At 51.6% G+C, this 12,878-nt stretch overlaps 1 protein-coding gene and 1 long non-coding RNA gene across 2 annotated transcripts in view; one reads left to right on the top strand and one right to left on the bottom strand.

The window, feature by feature from the left end:
- LOC102260596 (chromosome unknown open reading frame, human C11orf68) overlaps positions 1–1,801 on the top strand; it is a 2,900-nt gene extending 1,099 nt beyond the window's left edge. Inside the window, exons 2-3 of the mRNA XM_005864263.2 lie at positions 3–143; positions 427–1,801. Of these exons, the coding sequence (XP_005864325.2) occupies positions 3–143; positions 427–1,183 (898 nt within the window). The 3' untranslated portion in view covers positions 1,184–1,801. The remainder of the gene's footprint in view (positions 1–2; positions 144–426) is intronic.
- Positions 1,802–12,560: 10,759 nt separating this feature from the next.
- Positions 12,561–12,878, bottom strand: part of LOC106725769 — a 1,488-nt gene continuing 1,170 nt past the window's right edge. Inside the window, exon 2 of the long non-coding RNA XR_001361720.1 lies at positions 12,561–12,660. This is a non-coding gene — a long non-coding RNA (uncharacterized LOC106725769). The remainder of the gene's footprint in view (positions 12,661–12,878) is intronic.

Below are 12,878 nucleotides of genomic sequence, written 5' to 3'. Positions count from 1 at the left end.
AGGGCTCCTTCGCCGCCCCGCATTAATGCCCGCGTTCCGGACGCCTGCCCGTCACCGGCGGGGCCCGGAGGTGCAGCTGGGCCCTTGCTCCCCCACCAGAATTCACATTTCGGCCCAGTCGCTCACTACAGGTGTGACCTTGGGTAAGTCTCTTCTCTGTGAGCTTCGTTTTCCTGGAAGTCAGGGAGAGGAGTGGTAACACGAGCCCCAGCGCTTAGGTAGCGCGCCTTCCACCGCAGGCATGTAATCGTCAGCAGCACTGTGGGCCGGGAACGGTTGTTATCCATTGTAAACATGAGGCAACTAAGGCCCAGGGACACTAAGCCTTGCCCAAGGCCACACGGTGTCTGGTGCGGTGCCTGGCACCCACGAGGGCCCAGCGAGCTGCAGATCTGTTATGAGCCCTAATTCGGTTCCTCACACCAGGGTAGAGCCAGGGGAGGAGCTGGAGGAGGAGGACTCTCCAGGCGGCCGTGAGGATGGCTTCACTGCTGAGCACCTGGCTGCCGAGGCCATGGCGGCTGACATGGACCCCTGGTTGGTGTTTGATGCCCGTACCACACCTGCCTCCGAGCTGGATGCCTGGTTAGCCAAGTACCCACCATCCCAAGTTACCCGCTATGGGGACCCCAGCTCACCCAACTCTGAGCCTGTGGGCTGGATTGCAGCCTATGGGCAGGGCTACATCCCCAACTCTGGCGACGTGCAGGGCCTACAAGCAGCCTGGGAGGCTCTGCAGACCAGTGGGCGGCCCATCACCCCGGGTACCCTTCGCCAGCTGGCCATCACCCACCACGTGCTCTCGGGCAAGTGGCTGATGCACCTGACACCTGGCTTCAAGCTGGACCACGCCTGGGCTGGCATTGCTCGGGCCGTGGTCGAGGGCCGGCTTCAGGTGGCCAAAGTGAGCCCACGGGCCAAGGAGGGTGGGCGCCAGGTCATCTGTGTTTACACGGACGACTTCACGGACCGCTTGGGTGTGCTGGAGGCAGATGCAGCTATCCGTGCGGCAGGCGTTAAGTGCCTGCTCACCTACAAGCCTGACGTCTACACCTATCTGGGCATCTACCGGGCCAACCGTTGGCACCTCTGCCCCACTCTGTATGAGAGCCGTTTCCAGCTGGGGGGCAGTGCGCGTGGCTCCCGTGTGCTGGACCGCGCCAATAATGTGGAACTGACTTAGTGGGGCCGCCTGTGGAAGACCACCCTCTGCGCCCCCTGCTAGGGATGCGTCCTCCTGTCTTCCTCCTCCCTGTCCCAAGGGGGCCAAGTCCCCCAGCTCTGAGGACTAGGTCACGCTGGAACTGCCTGCATCTTCAGTCCCTTTGAACTTCTGCCCTCTGTTCAGGGCTGATTAAGTCCCCATCAGCTGGAGGCTCTGGCTCTCTGAGGGCCGGACCCTCAGACTCTGCTGCTGCTGCTCCCCTCTGCCATCCAGGACCACAATCTGGGGCCAGACCCCCAGGAGGAGAACCCTCCTTGGCCATCCTCATCCTTGGTTTTACCTTCCCTTCCTGCATCCCTCCCCGTCTTATCTTTCTCCCTCACAAGAGAGAAAACTTAGTGCTTCCAGTCCCTCCTTGGAGCAGAGGCCCTGCAGGTCCGAGCATGCCATTTTTTGGAGGGAGGGCGGGTTGATTGTACCCACTCAGCCCCTGGCAAAGAAAGGGGATGCCAGGGCCATGGACATAGGGTCTACCCTCCCTGTTGCCTCACAGTCTGCACCACCTTCCCCCCTTCCTTCACTACCTTGTCATGTGCCTGCTCTTGGCATTTCAATAAAACCCAGCTTGGGTCTGTGTCTTGAGTGTTTTTTAAAATACCGTTAGTGGTTACCTGCTGTGGTTGCTGGACCAGGCAGGGCCAGGAAAGACTGGCCCTCTGCCCTGACTAGGCCCTCCTAACTGCCCCCAGTAATAAGATACTCCTGGCCGCCAAGGCTGGGAACCTCTCTGAGAGACTGTCTAGCCAGCCCTGCTTCCCTCCATCCCAAGAATTAGAATCCGTGTCTCAGTGATTTCCCATAAATCCACAGGTGGTGTGTGTATGCCTGTGAGGGAAAGTACCCTCTTGGTCCTGGCAGCTCTAGGTCAGATCACATGGTCTGGTGAACAGAGGATGGGCCGGACATCCTTGTGCAGAGAACAACCTGCACAGCCCTACGCGGCTCTGGAAACCCATTTATCCTCAGCTCTCCACCACCCGACCGTCCCGGGGGCACTGGACAGTTTGCAAAGCACTTCTATGTGCATTATTTCACTCACAACCTGTTTAGAAGGAGATGTTGGCACTAATCTGGTCAAGGAAATTGAAGCCGAGAGGGCAAGGGAGTGCCCTCAGGCCATGCAGTGAGCCAGGCAGAGCTAGGACTTGTACCCCGTCCCTACTTCCTCAGTCAGTGCGGTCCCTGGCCTCACCCACCGTGAGCTCTTCACACTCACTCACATGAGCCTGCTGGGCTACACACTCGGCTGAGGCTGTTGTAGCTGAGCCTGGCTCTGCACCCTCCCAACCCCACGCCTGGCCTTGGCTTTGGTTGGAGGCCAGGGTGTCTAGCAGCAAACCCCTTGGGATGCTGCTCTCGTGCCGGAGCTGACTCAGCCTCCAGCATCCTCACCAAATTGGAATTTGGAGCAGGGGAGCGGAGATGCCACTGGGCTGACTGGGTGGAAGTGAATGAGTCATGAGATGAGATGCTGCCTTGGCCCCCTCCCCAGCTTCCTCCCCACCCCAGCTTCCCCAGGTCTGAGTACCCCCTCAGCCCAGCCCTGGGAAGTCCCCAGAGCTGGGTGGTCTACATATTGGAGCCTGGTGCCCTGCCTCTCAGACCATCAGTGCTTTGCACTTGACCAACGTGGGCCAAGGCTTGTGGGAATCCTGGCTAGGCCCTCAGGGGTCCCACAAAGATGACAAGTAGTATCAACACCACCTGGTTCTCCTGTAACTAAGGATTTCACACCCTCATCTCTTTTCCACCCTCATGGTCCTGCTTTAGCCCATTCCTCCCAAACCATTGCAACTTGCCGCCTCTGCCCTGTCCCCTCCCACTTCTCCCTCTGTCCCGCCACAGCCAGCTCTCCTGCAGAGCTACCTGTGTCCCTCTCCTACTCAAAGCCCTTCTGTGGCTCCCCAGCCTATAATATGGAGTCTACACTCCTGAGCCAGCCACAACCTAATCCCCACCACCACCACCGAGCTTCCCTTAGGTGCCTCTTTCTGCCCGTGCTCACCCCACTGGAGCCAACTGGCACTTCTTTCCCCCCCTGGCACACAGCCCTGAGCCTCCGGCTGTTCCTGCTGCCTGAACGCCTGTCGTGCAGCAAGGATGGAGAGGTTACTTATGTAATCACCTGATTGCTGTCTATCTCCCACTGACCCCTACGCCACATGGCCAGGATGTGGGCTCAGTGAAGGCAGGAGCAATGTCTACATCTCACCCCTATCCCCAGAGCCTAGCACAGTGCTTGGCTGGAACAACCTCTCCGTACAGTATTAACCAGTTAACTACCACGTGTCCAAACAGAAACCATTCCCACACGCCATGATATTTTGAATTTAATTTAAAAAATCAATTTGCAATGAATATTATAAAAATAAATATGTTACTCACAATTTGGGTGTTCTTGAATATTTTCAGCAGAAAATTATGAAAAATGATTTTAAAGTTGGTCAGGGCTGCCACTTAGGAAAAACAATTTTTTTATAGATGCGTGTGGTTTGTGGGGAAGGTCCGCTGCCTGCATCTACAGACACTTATGGTGTACAATGGGTTAACTGAATGGATGAGTGCCCAGCCCAAATCCAGCTCCTGCCAGTCGCTCTACACTAGCCCCATCTCTCCACTCCCTGCTTCACCCTCTTGTTCCAGAATCATGAGCTGCCTCTGGTTTTCTTGCACACATTCTGGCCTCACTTCTGTGTTTTTGCTTACAAGCTGTCACCTCTGCTTGGTGGACCTGACCCTTGCCTGCTTTCCTGGCTGACTCCCCTTCTCAGATCCACAAGCTCATTTTCTCAGAGGTTTCTCCTCCCCCATCCATCTGCACTTCAGGCTCCTATAACACACACACACACACACACACACACACACACACACACACACACCCCACCTGGAGCTCTGTGTGTCTGGGGCCCCTCAAAAACAGTGGCTGCGCTTTATCCCTCAGAGTGGCCTCTGTCCAGCACAGGAACTTGACCTCTCACAAGTGCCAAATCAACATTATTGAATAAATGAGTGATTGAATGCAAGTTACTTCTGTGTCTGGGACAGTTTCCTCATTCTCTTCATAACATGAACCAGGCACTGTACTGAGTTTACATGCATTATCTCATCTAAGCCTCACCTGACTCTATTGTTATTGCTATTTTGCAGAAGAGAAAACTGAGGCCTAGAGAGGTTCAGTAATTGGTTCAAGGTTACAAAGCCATAAATGGCAGAGCCAAGGTATGAATCAGGTACTCTGCCAACTCCAGAGTACCTGATGCATTGTTGAGCCCAGCAAAGACTTGGCTCTAATTTGTAAAGCACACAGGTTGGGTCCTCAGAACCACCTGAAAGGGAGGCTGGGCTAAGACCAAGATTATATATTTCAGAGAGGAAGGGAGTGGGGAGAGAGAGAGAGAAACATCAATGATGAGAGTGAATCATTGATTGGCTGCCTCCTACACGCCCCACACGGGATGAGTCCACAACCCAGGCATGTGCCCTTGACCAGAATCGAACCCGGGACCTTTCAGTCCGCAGGCCGATGCTCTGTCCACTGAGCCAAACCAGTTAGGGCCAAGATTCCCATTTTTTACTGGTAAAACTGAGGCCCACAGAATACACTGACTAAGCCGACCTTGGCAGGAAGGATCTCCCAGGCCTACTATGGAGATTGCTGTCCTGCCAGGCCAAGGGCTCCCCATGACCCACCCCCTCAAGCTGGCAGCATTCTGTCCTGTTTGGCCGGCCCCTTCTAACATGGGGGTAAGGAAGTAGCCCAGTCCAGGGTGGGATAGGCTGGGTGAATTTGGACAAGCCCCTGTGCTCTGCTCCCTTTTATAAAACCACAGAAAGGATGACTGAGGCCAGAGAGAGGAACCCCCACACACACACACTCCACCTTCTCTCGCAGGCACTGCGAACCCCCAAGCCCCAGGGAGGAGGGTCAAACGGGGCTGGCCAGGAAATGGGGAGAATCTCTGACTCCCCATCCCAGCTGGGACTGGGCACTGACTCAGGAGAAAGCTTTATTCAGCCAGAGCTTTGGCAAGGTTTTAGGGATTTTCCCAGCAGGGCTATTGCACCCCACTTCTGCCTGCTGGGAGGGGCCCTGGCAGGGACGGAGGCTTGGGTCACACAGCTGATTCATCCAAGAAGGGAAACTCCCCACTTCTCTGACATGCATCCCCCATACACTGAGGGGTAACCTGAGGGCACCCGGCCCAGAAACCCATCCAGCCCATCTTTCCTGGATGACAGGGCATGAAAACACCCCAGGCCAGGCAGAGGGACAGAGTTGGGAAGGGTGGCGGGCATAGGGGCAGCTTCCCTAGGGATAACACCAGAGATGGGAACCAGAGTGATGACTGGACAAGGGCCCTCACCCATTTTTCAGATGAGAAAATGGAGGCTCAGATAGTAAGAGCAAATACATACACAAACCTCCTCTGCACCAGGCATTACTCTAAGCAGTTGGTTCTCATTTTGGTCCTCACAGCCCTCCTATTACTGAGAAGGAAACTGCAGCAGAAAGAGGTTAAGTAACTTGGCCATGGTCAAGGCTAGAAATGCTCCAGCCAACTGCACAGCCCCCAAGAGCGCTTGTACACACCACGGTGGCAGGGAGCTCTGTCCCCATCCTGAGCAGCTCTGGCCCCTGGAACCCTAGAAGACCCAGGGTCCTAGCTCCTCCCAAGCTACAGGGAGAAAGCTGGCTCCTGGGGAGGGCCTGGGGGAGGCCAGGAATCGGCTGAACCTGCAGAGGCCAGGAGAGGGCAGCGAAGCATTCCCGCCAAAATTTTCTTCTCTAGGGCTTTGACTCCCTTCCAAACTTAATCCTGTCCTCCCAGAACCTCCCTTTCCTGTCTGCCCCTCCCCGTAGACGCCACACGCTCTCAGGCACGCACACCCAGGCGCACACATGCACACTCAGAGTTCAGCCTCCAGGCCCTGCTGAGGCCTGCTGGGTGTTGGAGGGGAGCTGAGACTCCATGAGGCACGGCCAAGGGCCCCCGGCAGGCAAATTCTGTCCCATCTGGCTCCCACTCATAGGCTGCATGAATCACCCCCGCGCCCCCCATGACTCAGTTTACACGGGTGCCCAGAGGTCCTCCCAGCGAGGGTGGGGCGGTTTACTAGCCCAGCCCAGGCCCGGCAGCCTTTCATCCCAGGATGAGTATTTCATCCCGCTCCTGGCCCAGAGCAGGAGCTGGCACCCTGGAGCCCAGGGTGGAGGGAAGCCTCAGGTCTGGGAGGTTAGGGAGAGCCCAAGAACTGGGTGACAGGCCCCAACTGCCCTAGGTCCAGGTCTGCAGGGAACAGGAGCTGCTCCAAGAAACCTGAGGGTCAGGCTGAGCGGGCAGAGCCATCCTGGGCACAGACAGAAGAGCCCTTGATGCCCTCCATTCAGAGGAAATGGCCTACAAGACACAAAAAATAAGAAAATTCTCACAAACAGTTACTAACTTCTGACTGACCAGTCCTGTGCTGAGCACCATCCACCCCTTATCTCATTTACTCCCACAACAATCCTGAAAACAGGCACAATCGTTATCATATCCTTTTTACAAATGAGGAAACTGACCCCTAGCCGGTTTGGCTCAGTGGATAGAGCCTCGGCCTTCGTACTGAAGGATCCGGAGTTGGATTCTGGTCTGAGGGCACGTGCCGGTATTGTGGGCTCGGTCCCCAGTAGGGGGCGTGCAGGAGGCAGCCGATCAATTATTCTCTCTCATCCCTGATGTTCCTCTCTCTCTCTGAAATCAATAAAAATATTTTTTAAAAGCATATAAAACAACAAATGAGGAAACTGAGGCATAGAGAAGTTAAAGGAATGGCCCAGATCACACAGCCAGGAAGTGGCTGAGCTGGGACTCAGGCCATCTAACTCCAGACTTCATGTTGTCCCCTACTGCCTCCGAGAGCTGTGCTGGCCAAGATCCCACCCACCTGCCCCTGCCCTGGTGGATCTCCACTGAAACCTCTGGTTTGAAGGATCACAGTGTGTAAACCACCAATCTGCAAGAAGGGGAAACTGAGGCTCCCAGAGGGAAAAAGGCTGACCTGAGATCGAGGAACAAATCAGAGATGGCCAGGGCTGGGACCAAGTCTTTGATGCTCCCCAGCTGCCCTGGGCTGGAGAGGTGGCTGGTGAGGGGAGGAAACTCCAGGGAAGGAGTGGGGAGATGGTAGCCCAGCTCCTTTCCTTCTGCCCAAGTCCAGCTCCTCAGCCTGGCATTCAAGGCCTCTGGCTTAGGCCTCACTCAGCTATCCTTCCAGCTCAGGGTCCCAACACACATTCCACCATACGCCCTTGGACCACAGGCACATCCAAGTCTCCCCTTCCACCACCACTTGCCTTTGTGCCCACTGACTCCAACCCTAGGAATGTCTCCCCAACCTCAAATACTCCTTTACCAGGAAGCCTGCTCCCCACCCCTACCCCAGTGGAAGAATAGTTCTTTCCTGGGGGCTGCAGAGGCTTGAGAGAACTTTCTGGGGGGTGGAAATATTCTGTATCTGCTTGGAATGTGCTTACATGGATGTATACAGAAGTCAAATACGTGGTCAGCACATTTAAAAAGTGGATTTTTTTAATGTAAAATATATTTTAATGAAGCAATTGGGATTTTTTTTGGTGGGGGGTAAGTGGGGAAGATCTATATGTACTTAGGGGAAGGATTTCCAAGGTATAAGAAAAAAAACAAAAACAAGGAGCAAAACAGGATGTAGAGGAGGCTGCCTTCTGGGCAAAAAGATACGAAAGACACTGGCACAGAGAGGGAGGCTTTCACTGCACGCCCTTGTGTAGCGTCTGGATCTTGAAGCAGGGAAATGGATTACAGTTGAAGAAATTAAATGGCAAATTTAAAAATATAAGGCAAAGTAAAAAATAAAAATAATGGGGTTTTTTTGTGTGAATTTTTTTAATATAAAGATGGCCCTTTAAAAAAAAAATAGATTCCAGAGAGGAAGGGAGAGAGATAGAAATATCAATGATGAGAGAGAAACATTGATTGACTGCCTTCTGCATGCCCTCCACTGGAGAGCAAGCCCGAAACGCAGGTATGTGCCCTTATGACCTCCTGGTTCATAGGTTGACACTGAGCCACGCCAATCATGTTTTAAAATAATTTCTTCACCTGCCTTTCTGGCTCAGTGTGTGTGTGTGTGTGTGTGTGTATATATTTTTTTTTTTTTTTTAAACGGGCAAAACTAATCTCCAGTGATAGGAGTCAGACTAGTGGTTTCCTATGGGTGGGGTATGGGTGTGGGAGGGAGTCACAGGGAGCTTGAGCTGCTGGAAATGTCATATGTCTTGATCAGGGAGGTAATTACATAGATTTACGTACATGTAAAAAGTCATTAAGCTGAACATGTTGGGTGAGTGCGCTTGTATGTTAAGCTTCAATAAAATTATGCAACTATTAGAAGAAAATATAGGGGTAAATGTTCATATATCTGATAAGGATTTGGTACTCAGAATATATTTTAAAATTCATAAAATTCAACAACAACAGAAACAAATAATCCAATTAAAAATTGGCAAAACACCATGGCCGGTTTGGCTCAGTGGATAGAGTGTTGCCCGCAGACTGAAGGGTCGAGTGTTCAATTCCAGTCAAGGGCATGTACCTGGGTTACTAGCTCCATCCCCAGCTCCGGTTGGGGAGCATGAGAGGCAACCAGTCAATGTGTCTCTCTCACATCCATGTTTCTCTCTTTCTCACCCTCCTCCTCCCTCCCTCCCTTCCACAATGGAAAAAATATCCTCAGGTGAAGATTAACAACAACGAAAATGGGCAAATGACTCAAATAGACATTTATCATACCCAGCAAGCACATGAAAAGATGTTCATTGATCATTAAGGAACATGACTGGTTTAAGGAAAAGCAAATCAAACACAATGAGATACCACTTCACACCTTTAGGAAGTCTTTCATTTTTAAAATGGAAAATAATAAGTGTTAGCAAGAATGTGGAGAAATTAGAACCCTCCTGCATGCTGGTAGGAATGTAAAATGGTGCAATCACTTTGTAAAACAGCCTGCCAGTTCCTCACAAGGTTAAACAGAGAGTTCCCATATGACCCAAGATAAATGGAAACAAGTCCTCACAAAAACTTGCATGCAGAGCATTATGCATAAAAGCCAAAAAGCAGAAACATCCCAATGCCCATCAACTTATGAATAAATAAACAAACTGGTTATCCATACAATAGGATATTATTGAGCCATAAAAAGGATGCTGATACCAGCTACAATATGGATGAACCTGGAAAACACCACACTAAGTGAAAGAAACCAAATGCAAAAGGTCACATCTTGTAGGATTCCGTTTATATGAAATGTCCAGAATAGGCAAAGCAATAGAGACAGAGCAGATAGTAGTTACACAGGTGATGGGGAGGAGGGGGGATTGGGAGTGATTAGTTAATGGGTATGGGGTGTTTTTCTGGGATGATAAATAAAAGTTTTGATACTCCAATTTTTGGGGGGAAGGCAACCTATTTTTGGAGGCCTTGCTTTGGCAAGCTGAAAAAAAAAGTTTTGAGACTAAATAGAAGTGGTGGTTGCACAACATTATGAATGCACAAAAATCCACTGAAGCGTACACTTCAAAATGGTTAATTGTATGTTATGTGGCTTTCACCTCAAATTTAAAAATAAATAAACATCCATTTTAAAAGTGAATGGAAACTGAAAAACTAACATCACCTCCAAGGCCCCGGGGGCCCTGACAGAACCAGCTGGATGCAGAGCACCCCCTCCAGTGCCTCCTTCCTCCTGTCTGCAGCTCCACGACATGGGGACTCTCAGGGAAAGTGACTGAGCCCAGCTCACAGGGTTGCCAGGAGACAGGACCAGGTCTCTCAAACCTCCTGGCACCCAGGCTCCCCCATAGACCCTGCCCATAGCCCCTGGGATTCTCCCCTGGCCTCCCTGGGTGGGAGCTGTGAGGTCAGGGGCCAGGAACGTTGCTGCAGCCACAGGCGGGAGTTAGTGACTGAGGAGCTTGGAATGTGCTGCCTCTGAAAGGACCTCCTTGTGGCTCCACCGACGGTTAGAGCAGGAAGGGACTTTCAGAACCGTGTAATCACACACACACACACACACACACACACACACACACACACATACACACACACACACACACACACGAGACCTGAGCCCTGCTCAGTCACTGGCCCAGGCTGCTTGGGGAGTGGGCAGGGTGGTGTTTCTAGAGCAGGCAGATGGATGTAGGCAAGGCTGACCTGATTCAGGCCTTGCATGTGCCACTACTTGGCTCCCTGTGTCACCCTGACCTGTCCAGCTTGGACTCAGCCAAGGAGTCCAGACATGAGTTAGCGTGTGCTTGCGTGTGTATGCTGTGTGAGTGCCTTGGCGTGAGATCGGAGCCCCAGGGGCTCCCAACCCTGGGGCTTTTTATCAACGTGTATTTATTTTTGCTATTTGTCAAGTTCTTACTGTATGCTGTGCTAGGAACGTGGCATTATGTTATTTCTATTCTCCAGCCACCCTGAGATGTACTTATGATTATGTCTCCAATTTACAGATGAGCAACAGAGGTGTTGAGAGATTGTGCCTCATCAAGGTCAGAGCTGGTGAGTAGCAGAATTCAAACTCAGAACCCGGAGTTGTCTGATTCCAGCATGTGTGCTCTTTTCCATGGGTCACACTGCCTCAAAAAAACCTTTCTCTCTCTCTCTCTGTCTCTCTCTCTCTCTCTCTCTCTCTCACACACACACACACACACACACACACACACACACACACACATCTACCTATATCATTCATGTAAACTGCTGTTGGTATCTTTTCTTTTTACAGAAAGATACGCATTGAGTAGAACAAGGGCAAGGGGGCGGCACCAGGCTGGTAACCACCTTCTGCGTAGCAGCAATTTACAGCTTACAGAGCACTTTCGCATTTGTGATCTCATTTGATCCCACAGCAGCCCCATGAGGTCAGCAGGAGGCTCAGTTCTTCCCACAGGGACTGGGACTCAGAGGGAAGGTCATAGAGACAGAAAATGGTAGCTGTAGGACAGGAAGCCCCGGGCCAACCTGGCCTTCTGGTTCTAAGTCCTGTGTGTACCCACAGACCCCGCCCGGCCCTCTGTCCCCAAGGAAGACCACCTAGGACCCCACACCCCTGAAGTCTTCCACCCCTGAGGACAGAGCTGGAGCTGATCACATGGAGGAGGCCCCCGTGGAAAGCGGGAGCCCAGCTCTCTTTCTGTAGCTGTGACACTGGCAGCTCCTTACTCTTCTCTGGATATGTTTCCTGAGTAGAATGGGAGGAAGCAGAGAAGCTTTGGGGTGGTCCTCGCAGCCCTGACATTCTGCATGTGTGAGAAAATGTCTGTGAGAGCTTTGAAAAATCTTGCCTGAGCTGGGCTTGGAGCTCCCACCGCTCTGATATGTCAGCCTGCTTCAAGCCACTCGCTCACTGATCTCAGGTGCTTCATTTTAACAACTCCCCGGCTCAGTTTCCCTGTCTGTAAAACCGGGATGATGGTGCCCACCTCCCAGGGTTGTTGACCTTTGGTTGTTGACATTTAACCCTGGCCTCAGTGACACAGACCGTTTTTATGTGTGGGTTTTTTTGTTTGTTTGTTTAATGATAGACACATACTTCTCTCTTTTTTTAAATTTTAGCTCTTCTTTGTTAATGCTTTCAGAGAGAGGGATAGAAACATCGATGAGAGAGAATCATTGATTGGCTGCCTCCTACATGCCCCACACTGGGGATCCACTGGGGATTGAGCCCACAACCCGGGCATGTGCCCTGATGGGGAATCAAACTGTGACCTCCTGGTTCATAGGTCAACGTTCAACCACTGAGCCACGCCGGCTGAGCTCTCTCTTTTTTTAAATTGATTTTAGAAGAGAAGGGAAAGAGAGAGGGAGAGAAACATCAATTGGTTGCTTTCCGTATCTGCCCCCAATTGGGGATCAAACTCAAAACCTGGGTATGTCCCCTGACTGGGAATCGAAACTGCCACCTTTTGGTGAATGGGACAAAACTCCAATCAACCGAGCCACACCGGCCGCCGGGCAGTCACAGAGACCTTTGACACAATCTCCAAACAAGGCTGTTGACCACGCAGCCCCGGGAAGAGCACAGACAGTATTTAAAGAAGATGGTGTTTTCAGGCCAGGGGACCCCTGAGTCCCAGGGCAGGTTCTCACTGCTCTGAATTAAAGGGCTCTGAATTAAAACTTGTTATAGCTCCTGAAATTTCCTGTGAGTAGCATGATTATTTTGAATTGGATTTGTGGGTAGTTCAAAATATGAACTTGTTCAATGTAAGCATTTAAAATAACCACCATTTTTGTAACTATGGTTCGTCATTCATTTAGTCACTTTTTATTATACTTGAACCTTAAAACAATGAGCGGAAAGGCTCCATGCCAGACGTGAAACCTTGGTCGGTAGTAGTACGGTTCCTGGCATGAAATAAGCACCTTGTTTAATAATAATAAGTAATAATGATAATGATAATGAGCGACATTTATAATCTACTTGATAGTTTCCCACCCCTTTCACATTCTTTATTCCAGCTCCCACGCGCAGTAGGGTAGCTATGTGAGCATTTCGTCCCATTTCACACATATAGAAACCGAAGCCCGACCTGGCGGTGAGCCGGCCGGGGGCGCAGGCCGGG

This window comes from Myotis brandtii, unplaced genomic scaffold (genome assembly GCF_000412655.1).
Source record: "Myotis brandtii unplaced genomic scaffold, ASM41265v1 scaffold187, whole genome shotgun sequence".
NCBI lineage: Eukaryota > Metazoa > Chordata > Mammalia > Chiroptera > Vespertilionidae > Myotis > Myotis brandtii.
The sequence above is the reverse complement of the archived record's forward strand: the minus strand, read 5'-3'. Positions and strand labels throughout refer to the sequence as shown.